Raw genomic sequence first — 15,372 nt, 5'->3', positions numbered from 1 at the left:
CGCACGAAACACGCATAGATGCGCCATTAAAAGGAGAGTTTAATTGTAAGCGGCTGTAAGTATTCCGACAGATCAGAAATTTAGGGGTATCCCGCAGCCTTATTCTTGTAAGCTTTGTGACTTATTTTGCTCATGATGTAAAATGCCAAAGAACATCAATAAATCGAAGTGCATGGGTGCCTTTTCGCTGTTTGTTGCAGCTGTACTTGCATTGATCTGGTTCTCACCCTGATGCGGTTGTTGAGTTTCGTATTGAGCATTGCGCATTTGGCATCCATAAAGTTTCATATCACGTTTATTTAGAACATCTATGGTGGCATCTTAATATTGTGAAAGCAAGGTCATGTTGTATCGAAGAGCGAAGCACTCGCGGTTATATAGCTGGATAATCCCGCAGTAAATGCGACGAAAGGAAAATTGTCATCCACCGGAATGTAGCACAAAGCTACAAAGGAAACCCATACGGGTTTCACCGAAAGGAAACTTTAAGGTGGAAACCAGTGGAAACATTGAGCTCGAGTGTGCCCTCGCCCGTTTTTTTACTCGCACTGCCTCGTTCACTGCCTACGCCCCCCTACTTGGGAGAAACCGAAACCGATTGGATTTTTGGAAACCGATTTTTCAAATAAGTTCGATATTGTCAAGAACATTTCGAATATCAATGCTTTATACTAGTGTCCACTTACATCTCATATTATTCACCATTTAGTCGTAGCTCGTGGCTATTGCTGCCATAATATCGTTGCTCCTGCGGTGCCGTCTACCCTGCGGCGCACAGGAAAGAACCAGCAACGCTTTCCTCGCACCTTCGCGCGCGTCTTCTCACCAGAGATAACTAGCCACGTATCCACGTATCTGCTGAATACACGGGCTCTGCTCACAGGGCGGCGATTATCGACACTCGACGACAGCTGCTGAGCAGACAGCAGCAGCGATAGCGCAACGCGGGGCGTGGGTAGCGCGCGGTGTAGGCTGCGTAGACGCCGCCCAACTGGCTGTTGTGGACAGATGACAGCCAAGGTGTCGTCGGTGCTCGGTCTACCGCTGTACCCGGAACCACGCTTGGTGACTTTTGAACCGGTAGGCCTTTGGGCTAGGCTTGAGCGCTCCAGCTGTGCCGCAGCTGTATATCGTCGATCTCGCAGGTAGTGCCAATGGACCAGCCCGTGGAAAGGCTACTGCCGGGCACTATCATCGACCTCTCGGGCCATGTTCTCGGCAGTCCCAAGAGGTGACGTCGATGATCGGCGAGTCGATCGCCCGTCTTGGCATGGTCCGGGTATATATTCCTGCATCTGCAGGTTCAGCATCAACCTCGTGACAGCCACTGGCGACATCGCGTTGCACGTGAACCCGCGCTTCGACGTCGGCAACACGGTGTTCAACACGTTCCGCAACGGCGACTGGGAAGACGAGGAGACAGTCGAGCGCCTGCCTGTGCAGCAGGGACACAACTTTGAGGCCATGATACTCGTCGAGGAGATGGGCTACAAGGTGCTCCTCCTTTTCCTTTTCCCCGCTATTTTTTTGAGGCGTACCTCTAGGTGTATCGATACCCCGCCCCGAAATAACCAGAGCTGCGCAGTAAGCCTCATCGAATTACGAGCTTTAATTTTACGGGTCACGTTTACATGCAGAGGCGCACGATTGAATGTTGATTGTCAACAGGATTGGTATAGTGAATGGGCAGTATTTTTGGTGAGGCCCTCCCTGTTGACACATTTGTTAGCATACAAGTGCTGGCCCGTTTGATTCGCGCGCACCTTCTTAACTAGCTCAGAAGGTGCTGCACTTGGCTGTTCGTTTCACCACTGCAGCTTAACGTAGTTGCCATTTGCTCCTAGCCATTCGTTTAGTACTCTAAACTTCGCGCAGAATGAGTTCACAGCATTACCTGCACTTATCAGAGAGCTAAGGCAGGGCTCATGCAGGCTGTGCCGTGTCGGTGCACGAGAAACAACTATCACCAAACCTGCTGATCAACTAGCGGGAAACTAGTTCATGAAGTGCAGGACGAACCGAATGTGTCGATACATAGCTAGAGGTGGCCGTAGCGGGCAAGCTGCCTTGTATCATGCAATTCCTACATTAAAGTAAACATTCACAAATTCGGTCTGTTAGAGAAGAGGAAAGTGAAATAAAAAGAACAAAAGGCCATGCTTACTAGCCGGCAGCGCACGTCCATCGTAAGTCTTAAGCTACTGTAAAAGGTGCGAAAGAAGTAGGTTAGTGAGTGAAATTGTGGTCAGGCTTGTGCGAAATTGATACCGGTGACATATGGCGCACTTTTGAACGAGATCAAGCCTAACCCGGATCGAAATTTTTGACTGTGATTGGCTCCCCCGTGCAGCTTACGCAATATGGAGCCAATCACAACCGAGAAATTTGATCCGGATCAGACTTGATCACGGTCGAAAGTGGGCCGTGTGACATTGGTATGAGCCTGCTTCGTTTCGGTCTCGTAAATGCCACTGCTCACCATCTGCAGTGTGCCATGTGGTGCCAATATTACGAGGGCCTTGAAGTATTTCTCATATCACTCCCTTCGCATGATGACCAGAGCAACATAAGCTTGCTGCCTTGTCTTAGAGGCCATGGTTAACGAACCAGTTCTTGCTTCTTTTAAGGAGCAGCAACCACTCTAGGATAGTCGATGCAGCGTGTCAAATGAGTAATGCTTGAAGGGCCCTTGACCAGGTTTAGGCATTGTAAACAGGCAATCATGTGATGTGATGACTATGTACTCTTCAAAGTATTGCACCCATGCACACAGCGAAAGAAGCTGAAAATTCAAATTAAAGCTTGTGCATTTTTATCCTCACAGGCGTATTTACCAAGTGAGATGACATCGCGCACATAGTGCTTTCGCCTCACACACACATTGCTTGCTGCACAATAAAAATTCGGGAACAAACAATCGTCGCTGATTTTAAATGTATGTGAAAAGCCATATACTCCTAAAGAGCTATTCACTCCATTAAAAGGAATGATGCACTTCACGGCGTGCATTTGTAGCAATGTTTCATTGCGTAATTTCATATAGAACACAACCGTTAACCAGCCTGTCTATAGCTGTTGTGCACAGCACGTGCATCTCAAAATGCTTTCATAGTTGACATTGGGCAATGAATGCACCCTGCAGCTCAGCTGTGCGAGAGCATGCACCCTTTGTATCAGCAGTGAAATTCCAACCACCGAACACGAAATTGGACGAAGGAGCCAGAGAAAGCAGTTGGCTTTGACAGCCAGCCAGCTGCAGCGGGAACAACTTGGGGGAACGAATTCTGGGAAATGTAGAGTGCGTAGGAACGCCTCTGGAAATGTGACATGCAGCAAGGGGGAGTCAAAAAGATTAGTATAAGGAGGCCAGGGGGTCGTGGCCCTTGACAGAATAGGAGGTGGTATGGCTCCTTGCTTCGATGCGGGAGAAGGTAGAGAAGGAATGTAGGTTATCAGCAGTAGTCGAGGAAACTGTATAGGAAGCTTCCATGCGGGTAGGGCAGCTTGCTTCCTTACACGGCTGCTTTGTGACATTTTTTCTTTGGTTCTTACTCGGCTACTACTATACCTTTTTAAATATTTTGGGGGGTATAACGCTTCCTGAATGGCCATTTGTAAATCCTAGTGCACAACCAAAATTTCTGATTGGGGTTGATGTGGGGGCCTTTATAGGAACTGAGGGCTGCCTCACCAGCCCAGCCGGTTTTCTAGAAGGCTTTGTCAGTACTCAGTTATCACAGGAGGGGCTTTTCGTTGCCAGAACATGACCTTGAAAGGGTATTTCAGTAGAGGCATCCACTCTTGTTAGCCCTTCTAAGTACGAGCTGCTATATATATAATGCTGTGAACCGAAGGCGAGACCCACAGAAAGGACAGGATCATTGACTCTTTTATTAACCGGCGCAAGTATGGCTGATATAATTGTACAGGTGTGTAGCAATGAGAGAAGGAAATGCTACAATGAGACAGTATGGCAACTGCATGAAAAGCCATACCTGAACAGTCTAAAGAAATCTCCTGGGATAAAATTAAATGCAAAGATGTATAACTTGTACATCATAGTGGAAATTGTAAAACAGCCACCCATTAGAAAAACAACCTTTTGGCTATAAGAGACTGTTTCACAATGGCCTCGCCATGTTGTGGGAAGCCGTCCTTGCATAGCCATACCATGCAGCTTGTAACAGCTGGCAGACCGTATGGCACCTTTTCTTGTTGGCTTCTGTAGGCATTGCCTGCCTGCTGTTTATACAATGCATAAAGGGCTGCATTGTCTGCTTCACTGCATCTTACAAGACAGCAAGCAGGTTGAAGGATAGCTTTTCTCTCTGAAAACAGTGTAGAGCTCATGCTGTATATCTTTGTTCCCATCTTAAATACTGTAACGTGCCAAATAGGTACACGTGACATTTATTTGCTGTGTTTATGGTTATAATGTTATTTTTTTATTATGCTACATGCCATTATTCTTTACGTGTTCTTATAAAAACTCAGAAGCACTCCCTTAATAACATTTGAAATGTAATCCATCCTAAAGAATTTCATGGGAGGATGAATGGTCGTCCTGTGCTAACCTATCGCTTACCTTAACTTGCGTCATAGTAGTTTGTATCGCACAATTAGCAAGAATGAGGTGAACCGAGGCTTTTATCATTTACGACTTAAGTCAAGGTAAGTTTGTTTACACAGGTTTTGTGTCAAGCTTTATGCAAATTGTTATGTTAATGAAAAAGTATCATTTGCGGGTAAACAATTGGAAGTCTTTTGAAGGTGAAAGGCTGCCAGAGTGATACTTGCTTCGAGCAAGTTTATACAGACAAGTTCTGGAAGCAAGTGAAATTGTGTGTGGACACTCATGCGTCCCGTAACGTTGTTTTCCCCATAGCTAAGCGCTGGCGGCGGTAGGTGTGGTTGCAACACATATAAAGAGATGGTGCGAGTGTTGCGCTGCTAACACTGACTAATGCCGACTAACGGTGGGGTTATTCGGGCGTGACAAGGAATAGGCTTTTCCTCTCTTTGTTCCACACTTGCGCCAATCCATGCTTCTGTGAGACCACCTTGCGAGGTCTAGGAGCAGCACACCGGAACGGACGAACACAATGTTTCAAACGCACCACCGTTTACACGACTGTACGCACAAACAACCAGGTGTTGGTGTCCGGAGTGGGGTGAACATATTCTCTCGATATCCAGTCGCAGTGAGCTGGGCTCACCGCGCCCATGCACATTCTGTGGATAACAATTCAGCTAGCAGGCATTAGTGTATAAAAGGTGCAATAAATGCCCTTGTGATTGTTTGCACTACTGTGTTGTTGTTCCTTTGTCCCAAGAGTACATGCGAGACCCCCACAATTGATACCAGCAAATTAATTAAAAAGGTCACTGTGATCTTAAAAACAATGTGTTGTTTGACAGTCTCTGCTGTTTCGACTTTGCAACGGCTTGTGTGCTGCATCTGAAGTAAATCATTATTAACAAAGCGTGCATGTATCCCACAAAAGGCATGTGCTCAGGGCACGCTTTAAAAATATGCATGATATCCCGCCCCTCTTTTTCTTTCCTTCTTTCTTTCTTTGTCATGTCTGTGAGATCTTTACAAATTTTTAAGTTCTCAAGTTGGCAGATAAGCAAGTACTACTGTGACTTCAGTGGAACCATCCGTATGTGTGCAGGTGGCCTTCAACAAAAACCACTTTGCGGACTTCAAGCACCGGCTGCTGTACAGCATGGTGGAACGGCTCAAGGTGGACGGCTGCGTCACCATCCACCGCGTCGAGCAGCGGCCACCCCTCGGTGCCCTGGTGTGTGCGTTTTCTTGCTGCATATCTAGTACACCGTGTGCGCCTATTTTTTTTCAAGTTCACAGTACACATGCCGCTTAATGTAGTGGCTAAATGCACTGTGCTTAAACTGACAACTAATACTGCAGTTTATTTTACCCATAAGTACAATGCGCATGCGTGATGCACAGCTGTAGTGAAGTGTAGCTTGCATATGCTAAGTCATTGTCACAGTATCTAAGTGAGTAATATGTTGCGGTGTCTTCAATAAACCCTACTCTGGTGGACAAAAGTTGTTCTCTTCGTACAGAGGTTATTTACAGAGCTGCAATGGTAAAAAGCCATCGGCATCTCATCAGAAAGGCATTTGAGAAGAGAATAGTTTTTTTTTCTAACTACTCTACGTGCAACTTCACCAGAAGTGGTACTTGAACGTAATGACGGAGGATTGGCTTTTATTTTGATGCAAAAGCTCATTGAGCAAAAAAGCCGGAGTCCGGCATCTGTAGCGGCGAAACAGCACATAAATTCCCGTTGGCTGCGATGCCACGTCACAAGCACGCTTCGATGGACTTCCCTTTGGCTGCGGCACCATGGCACACGTGCACCTAGAGGGAGCAGAGCGGGCAAAAGGGAACACCTCCTGCCGCAGTTGTTTGCTGGTGTTACGTGAGCGAAGAGTGCATCACCGCGATGCCAAATCGCCCTCACTCTCACTCCCGGAAGCCTGGGTTACCCGTGCATTCCTTGCCCGTCCAAGCTCTCGCCTGCGTTCTAACTGCGCCTTGGTAAGGCCAAACCAAAATGCACAAGCATCTCAACACTCTCACTTGCCTGCAACTTGAAGGACTGCTCAGCGGCATTCAGTTGGACATTAATGCATTCACAACTAATAAGAACTGCTTAGGTTTCCTCTGATTTTCTTTAATTTCTCTTTCAGTTCAAAATGTCCTTGTGCACTTAGCTTGCCATCTGCTTCGAACACGTGCCACATGTGAAGATCTCTGTTCCTGTGTAAAGGGCATTTCCAGATAACATTGAATAAGGTGGGCTGGGTCAACATCTTCAGTTTTGACTAAATTTACATTTGCGCACTTAGCTTGCCATCTGCTTCGAACACTTGCCACATGTGAAGATCTTTGTTCCTGTGTAAAGGGCATTTCCAGATAACACTGAATACGGTGGGCTGGGTCAACATCTTCAGTTTTTACTAAATTTACATACATGTGGCACACATAGAAACTGCAAATACTGTATCTATGTATCGATAGCTAACAGTAGTTTTCTGTGGGAATGTATGCAAACAAATTTCCATGAAGTGAAGATTTGTTTCCTACAATATTGTAGGACAACTTCGCAACAATGAAGAAACAGTGCTAGCAACAGAACCACAGGAAGAATAAACAACATCGGCACTGACTATCAACTGGTAGGAAAGACTTACTGTGTGCATAAATAGGAAATACATATATGCTTGAAAAAGTGCGAAGGTATTAAAGATAGCCAACATCACATCTGCATCTCATCTAGGAAAGGAACATACTGAAAAACAGCTGGCCAGCAACTATGGAGAGGTGAAGGCGCAACTTATGAGGGGGACAAACTGAAGACCATTTGATAAACAAAGTACAAAGATGAGTAACAAGGATGACATATCACTCTAAAGACAATAATGACAGAAGTAAAAGTAACAGTAGTAAAAATAAAATGGCAGATGATCGACTATGTGTGGGAAAAGCAAACAAATCTAGCTGTTGAGATATGTAATCTCCTTGTCGAAATCGATGGCCTCCTGATAAATGTGGAAGCTCTCTTTTGAATGGTATACACCTCCCAGATCTCAAGTGCTTGCTGATCCCGGTATTTTCATACTGTGCAGGAATAATCCAAGATAGATGAACATCCACAGGTTTTTTAAGCACCATGTTGCACATTCAAGAAAGACAACCACAGGAAAAGGCAGTGGAGACTGAAATCCACAGGTGTTACACAAATGTAACATTTGCTGTATTTAATATGTTCCTGCCTTTTCATGTATATGTGTCTTTCCTTTGAATAAACCACCAGTCGATTGTCAGCATTGTTTGATCTTGCTATGGTCCTGTAGCAAGCAATATGTTCTTCTTTTTTATTGCGATAGCAATTATATGGACACTCCAGGCGCATTTCTGCCGTCTCCGTCACCCTGAGGTTCCGTCTAAAGTCTAAGGGTGATAAAATGGTTGTTGTGCACTGTATGTGTGAGTGAAAGCCTGCGAGGGTGAGCTGGTCACTGCGGCTCAATTTCGCACACGCAAGTGAGGGAAGCGGGGAGGAAGTGCGTCATCTTCCATAGTGCGCAACGATCCGGGGAGAGGGTCGGCAGGGGAGGCGCGTTCTACTCCGCTGTGTCTTGAAAGCCATCTGGGACGGGAACAGAGTCTGGCCGCATGCTGTCTTTTCGCTGCTTAGTTCATGTTGATGCGAGATGCAGCAGGAAGGCCAGTTCGCTCGCTCCTGCTGCCAGACTTCCTCACTCAAGCATTTTGACAGCGAGTTTCCGTGGTCATAAAGTAAGATGTGTTGATGTTTGCTTGTACGACACCATGCTTGTTAATTTAGTTAGTATGCCTATGTTTACAAGGTTATAGGACCAATAAAGCTACTATCCTTACTTCATATAGCTGGCTTCATAATGTTGCTCAACCAACTATCCCAACATTGTACGCTTGTACTACTTCAGAATATGCCTCCATCTAGGCAGTGATACCATTTTTACAGTATTATCTTTTCTGTTTATTGAAAAAACTCTTGCAGCTGTCAAGATTAAGTGTATAATATCTGTCATAATTTCATGTCTCAGTCATCATAAATATGTTAAATTTAGTGAATGACCAGAACTATGGAAATCTCAATTAGTAATTGAAAATTTGACAATATTGATAATTCATAGGCAAGCTTCTTTGAAAACTTTTGAACTACTCACTTAAATTATATTACGCAGATAGTCCATTTTCATTTCTTCTGTCTTTTCCATCCCTCCCATTGCTATGTAAAGCATCTGAACGAGTGCGAATGCTTTTTGGTTAGCTCAGACTAAGTGAAAAAAGAGAACGGACAACTCCGGGGTGTCCTGTTAAAAACTTGCTGGTTTTCATGCAGATGCCCCCCATGGAAGGCTTCCAGCAGCCGGAACAGTCACTGGCAAATGAGCCAACCGTTGTGTACAACCCGGTAAACGATTCCACTTATTTATCCAGCCACACGCATGTCATGACTCGCAGCACACAATAGCTGTGGCCAGAGAACCGCTCCAAGTAACGCAACAGTAGTGCAAAAGAGGCTGCTTCACAAGTGTAGCCAAGGATAGGCTTGATGAGCAGTAGCAAGTGAACACAGCCTGTAGCTTGCCACTGTGAATGTTGTGTTGCAATATTTAGCATCCATTAGAGCACTACCTGAGCCCTCCTGACTCCAAGAACGGTATTCTCAGGTGATCGCTTTCGTTGATGCGTTCACGTTTGCGACATGTTGTGCAACATGGCTTCGAACGCTCCGGTGCATCCGGCCAACAGCATTTCTCGTGTCCTGCCAAGCTTGGTATGTTCATAGCACAGTGCCAGCAATATTGCCGGCTATATACACGGATGCGTCCAGTGCCAAAGTCTAGCGAAAGTAATTGTATCTTTGAAAGTGATTGCGTGAGAGTGCCTCTTCATTTAAATGAATTGAGCAGACACATAGTAGCACGGCATTATAAAATTATTGCCACATAGGACAGACTGTTTCACAAAGTTGAGGGTAGCACATCACCCCAGCCAGGTGCTGTAACATTGCACATAGTGTTGAGCATTACTGCTGCTCAGAAGAAAGGGCCAAGAAATAGTGACAGGAAACAGTGCAAGATGTGATGGGTTCTGGTAGCTATTAACATCATGGGTGCAAGCGTAAGCACATTACTAGTTGAGGATGGATTTGCTACAGAGCTGGAGAATGCACACATAGTGAAATAGGTGTATCAGTAACTGGATTGGCAGTCTCCGAAGGAGTCGAGTCTGAATTGTCTTCTGCCATGCAGCCGACGCCCTTCCTGCACATGTTGCCTGGCGGCCGCCTGGCACCAGGGCTGATGGTGTATGTCAGCGGCCGGCCACACAGCGAGGCCACCTCGTGAGTCACGCTTGCCCTGGTCTGCATAAACTCGCGGAAGTCTTAAAACATGGAGCAAGTGATTTCAATTACAATGCAGCCTGGCACTGTAGTATGTAAGAATTCTTTTTGTCTCATTCTATTAGCCGTTGCTTATCACCTGTCCTGCTGGTTGGCCGATCTTGGCAATAGCAAAAGTGGGGCTTCACACAAACCATTGACAAAGGGGATAAAAAAAATGAAAAGAATCATTACATAATACAGGCCCTGGTTCTGTGTACAGTAGAGCGCTAAGCTTGACTAGGTATGACTCCGGCATTGGTGTTAGCCATGTTTTTGTAAGTAACAACATGTTACCTCCTGAAGATGAGATTAGACACAAAGTTTGTTTAGGTAAGAAACTTCTGTATGGGGCGAGAGAAGCCTTTATGTATACTATAGCCAGTACCCTTTAATCTGTGTCTGCTTGATTGAATGTTGAGCATTAGTCGGCATATCTATATATATCTTCTTTATTATCTTCTTTTATATCTTCGTTATTATTTTATCTTCTATATCTATATATATCTTCTTTTGTTGAAAGAGAGTGCATTTCACAGTGGTTAGGCAATTTCAAGTGCTTGAATAGTGCCTGAAAAATAAAATTGAAGCCATTCAACAGCATTGCTCCCCAAACATTGATATGAAGTTCATTGTCTTGACCAAACAACTGCTACATACTCTTGGTCTTTCCTATCTAACTAGTCTGTGCTGTAACTGGAATCACCTGCTCACTTCACCAGATGGTGTAACCATGACAAATTCTATAAACAACTAGTGGTTCCCTTTAATATTTGCTCATCTCTTCTATTGTGTTGTATTTTTCAAGGATTGCATTTGTGTTTGAGAGGTATCAACATGCTTATCTACCCATCTTGACACTTGCTTCTGTTGCATTTGCCCTTTTCCTTGCTCTAACATGTTTCTTTTTTTTTTGTTCTTTGAATTGTGGGGACCACAAGCTGCTGAGGTTTAATCTTGTTCCAGTGAATCCAGGCCAGGTTTGACAGCTGGGCATTTCAAACGCATGCACCAGAGCTCAGGTTGTCTCTTGCCACAAACAGTAGTTTTCTCAGAAGCCACTGATAGGCACATCCCACAGAGTCATCCTTCTTCCTTTTTTTTTTAACATTTGTGATGTGTTCTTTCATTTGTCTTCGACATTGTATTTCACTTCTTTGGACTCCTATGTGCCTGTGAAGAAACGTGATCCCTTCCTTCATAGTGTATGCCATGAGGGCATTACAAGTGAAATCAAAGTGTTAGCCTGTTCATGAAATCGGAGCTCTGTGCAATACCCGTGCAGGTTCTCGCTGAACTTCCAATGCGGCGGCCTAGGCTCGGACATTGCGTTCCACTTCAACCCGCGCTTCCATCGCAAGGAGATGGTGCGCAACAGCTTCCAGGATGGTGACTGGGGAACTGAGGAGCGCAAGTGCCATGGTTTCCCCTTTGCCCCTGGGGTGCACTTCGACATTCTCATCCGGGTACGCCCTTTCTCCACATGGCTTCCCCTCAAAACCACACACCCCTGTGTGGCAAGCCAGTGGGCAGTAAGCTTTCCTGCCCACATGCAGTTTCCTGCATGTGGGCAGGAAATTCAAAAGTGTGCTGCTGCATCTTTTAGGGCCTATTTGGTGCACTGGAATGGAGAAACCTAATGTGAGCACTGGGCTGGCCCCTCTTGACTGTATTGCGAGCATTCGCGAACTTATTCCAGGAACAAGTGAACAGACACGAGTTGAGCTCCAGGCATTTGCATTGCATTAGCAAACTTACTGTTCCACAGTACCAGTCAGGCTGCTGTGATAGGCTGTAGCTGTTCCATGTGTCAAGATTATTGACAGTGCACAAAGCATCATACAATTAAGCCCGAATGTAACAAACTTCAATTTAACTAAATATTTAACGAAAGTTTTAGCCCAAATACAGCAAAATGCGTCTATCCTCAATTTCAATGTAATCAAATTTCAACAACCATAAACACCAGTGGCCAAGTAGTCAAAACATATGTGGTCCTTTGCAGATTGCAGTGGTGTTACAAAAAATGCACCAAATACACCAAATGTACAGTAAGAAGCTACCAGTGTTTTCACACAAAACATGAACTGAGTAGTTCAGGCAAATGCACCAATATATGTTTCAGGTAGTGCAAAAGCAATAAAAAGTTTGCTCCGTAGGTGTATTTGTGAAGCGCAGAGCCTGTGCGCTCTGCCTTGTGGACGCCATGCAATCCAGTGAAGGCTGACACTTGTGCTAGCCAATCGGTGGTGAAAGCTGCCTGCATATTCTAGGAGGGGAGAATGGTCACATACATTGTGAGCCACTTATCTTTCCATGAAGCTTCCATTTAGCCGGCATCATATGAAGGCCAATCAGTGGTACACAGTGGACAGGCCCTTCATCTGGTTCTATATACCAATTGGCTGACATGACCTGTAGCTTGCTGTGCTGAATGAAATTGGTGAGACACAGTACAGGGCAGCACAAAGTAGCAGGTGATACTTTTGGAAATTGGCACACGTAGGCTGCACTAAGACACGTGCACAGCGTGGCAAGACATGCTGCTGGACACCTGGATGCAAATTTTGCCGAGTTGATGAGCTTTCCTTTAGCATTATCAAATGTGGAAACAACCAAAGAGGAAAGAGATACAGATACAAATGCCTCTGCGCACCAAGCCAGTCAGAGGTGAAGCCGCCCTTGCACGTTTCACCGCACGTAAGATAGTGCAGTTTAAAGAAGAAGAAGAAGAAAAAAAGAAAGGTATTGGGGTTCTTACGCAAGACATGTGTGGAATAAGAACGTTCCAGTTGAAAATACTCAGTTATGTTTCATATGGTGAATGAGCAATGAAGGCTTACCCACAAACATACAGCTAAACCTTGTTATAATGAAACCCACCATGATGGCTTTGTTGCTGTAGCATTGCACTTCTAAGCGCTAGGTTGCGGGACCAAATCCAGCCCATGGCAGGCGCAGTCTGATGGGTATTGAAATGCAAGAAGACCAGTGTACCGTGCATCGGGTGCATGTTAAAGAATCCCAGGTTGTCAAAATTAATCCGGAGTTCCCCCAGTATGGCATGCCTCATAATCAAATAGTGGTTTTGGCGGCACCTAAGACTCTGGAATGTAATTTTTTTTTATATAATGAAGTTGCATTCAACAAAGATAAATACCTTCATTATCTCTGATATTTCTTATAAGCATGTATTTTTTACATGTTGATATCAGTGACAAACATTTTAGATTTACTTTGTTATATACAATAATTTCTTGTAACCCTGTTTGTTATATAGAGGTTCGACTGTATCAACAGAGTGTAGGAAGCCTTGCTGCGCAGTGCACTCCGGACAGCATGCAGCGGCAGGCGCCGCCTCCAATAAGTGGTGCTGGGGGAATGTGCAATGGGAACAGAAAATTAATTTCAACAAGCTTCTCGCCAACAGACCGTTAGCAATCAAAATAACTGAACAGGAGACTAACAAGCTTCTGTGTATCATGTCAACACTACATGGAGTTGACACAGCACATCTTGTACATCTGCGGTTTATGAGGGAAGCACTTGAAAAAGAGGGGTGCGGTACTTACACATGAATATGTTATTTCGATGTTGTAGAGTTCGATTGTAGCAAAGTGCCACCTTTTTTTTTTTTACTTTGCTGCATCTATGTTATTACATTCTCCTGTTGTACTCTGCAAAGTGCATTTCTGCTGTGGTCTGATGCTGCAATTCCCAGTTGAGTAGATTCACTGGCCTCTCGTGTGCAGGTTTTGGATGCCACCTACGATGTGGCCGTCAATGGCCAGCACTATCTGCAGTTCCAGCACCGGCTGCAGCCACTGCAGCGCATTAGCCACTTCAGCGTGGAGGGCGACGTGCTGCTGGCAGCTTGCAAGTTTCAGTACTGCTGAAGCTGTTACTGAAAGGCTCAGCATAAAATGCTAATAACTTGTTAAACCCGAATAAAGATCTAGTCTTGACATGTTAATGAAATACCTGTTAGAATAAACTCCACGTATGTTTGGCTATGCTTGTTGAGTCATCACTGGCGAACATTCACAAGTAGCAAAGTTGGTGAGAGCGAGAAAGATACACAGCAAGAAAGAAAGGAGATGGGCACGGGAAGAAACACTTGTCTCGTGTGTCTTTTCCCCTTTGTGCTGCATGTTTTTTGCACTCACTTTGTATGCACCAACTGGGCACTCAGCAAGTCCTTTCAATTCAAAAGTGGCTTGTGGGCAGAATGAAAGATAGGGAAAGAACGTAGCATATGTGATGTCACCCAAGAACTTGGAGTAATGATGTGACGCTTTTGACTTTTCATTTCCTTGCTTTAACTGAGGGCTCTCGACCTCAAAACCCTAGAAAAATATTGTGCCAACCAAAACTGCAAAACAGTTTTGGTTGTGTTTCTTAGCAGATTGTGTACGTGTCATGGCATTGCAACAAAGATTACATGGGAGCAGAAAATTGTAATGGAAGAGACAGTGACACCGAGACAGTGTATACGATGATTTGAATATTCATGTGAAAGGATATGTGTTAAAATCTGAACGAGTATATTCTGACGCCACGAAAGGAGACGGCACATGGACCAAGTGACTCGGGAGGCCACATACAAGTCATTAAAATTTGGAAAAACATTAGTCAAACGCATTTGCTGTGAGCTTCATGTTTACGGCCTGGAGGCGTATTTTTATTTCTTCCATTGCACCAAAAAAATCTTGGGTAAGTTTTTATTATTGTATTAAGTTACAATATCTGGCCAGAATTTGCTGAGATGGAAGGAGACTCTGGAACAAGCTTGATCAGCTAAAGTTGCTTGCTAAGCACCAGCTTGCTATGCGCAGTGTATTTGTACTTGAAATGGTAAAAGTTTTTGTGAATATAGGAAGCACTTGCATAATGTGAGCAACTGCACAACATATATGCAATATTGGAAGCAAACAGCCAGGAGTCGAACACCAAACAATCTTAACATCTTATCTGGTACCTTATCGAACAAAGAGATCAGCTTGCAGAGCAGCAACGGGTAGCTATAGCAAGTTTCAAAAGATATGTCTAACAGGACCTTGCTTGTGTCTAACCTATCAGGTTTACATCAAGCTTTTCTCATAAAGAATCCGTAGGTAATAAATAAGGAGCTAGGAGTGCAGTCAAATATATATAAGTCGGGGTAAAAGTGGGCAAATGTGATTGTCTAAGAAGTTCAACAACACCTGGCAAATCTATTAGTTCAGCAAACTTCTGAAAGCTAAAAAAAAAAAAGGAGGGTGGAGAGATTAGCGAAATTGTGTGTCGTTCTTGAGTTTGCAAATAATATAAGTAACAAGGGCAATCCAGGGCACCCCCCATTGTTCCAGGTGTTGTTTCAGAAAACCTGAGCTTTTCTGTTCTTCATTAATGCAGGCAGCGT

The 15,372-nt window shown here is 44.6% G+C and overlaps 1 protein-coding gene across 1 annotated transcript; it reads left to right on the top strand.

The window, feature by feature from the left end:
* Positions 1-667: 667 nt before the first annotated feature.
* On the top strand, positions 668-13,982 carry LOC135896378 (galectin-4-like). The gene is made up of 8 exons (XM_065424761.2): positions 668-1,080; positions 1,146-1,231; positions 1,302-1,494; positions 5,676-5,804; positions 8,925-8,996; positions 9,841-9,932; positions 11,257-11,437; positions 13,724-13,982. Exons 1-8 carry the CDS (start codon positions 1,009-1,011, stop codon positions 13,865-13,867), a joined length of 969 nt encoding a protein of 322 aa, XP_065280833.2. The 5' UTR covers positions 668-1,008; the 3' UTR covers positions 13,868-13,982.
* The last annotated feature ends 1,390 nt before the right edge of the window (positions 13,983-15,372 follow it).

This window comes from Dermacentor albipictus, chromosome 7, assembly GCF_038994185.2.
Source record: "Dermacentor albipictus isolate Rhodes 1998 colony chromosome 7, USDA_Dalb.pri_finalv2, whole genome shotgun sequence".
Classification (NCBI taxonomy): Eukaryota; Metazoa; Arthropoda; class Arachnida; order Ixodida; family Ixodidae; genus Dermacentor; species Dermacentor albipictus.
Note: the sequence above shows the minus strand (reverse complement) of the source record. Positions and strands in the feature narration are given on the sequence as shown.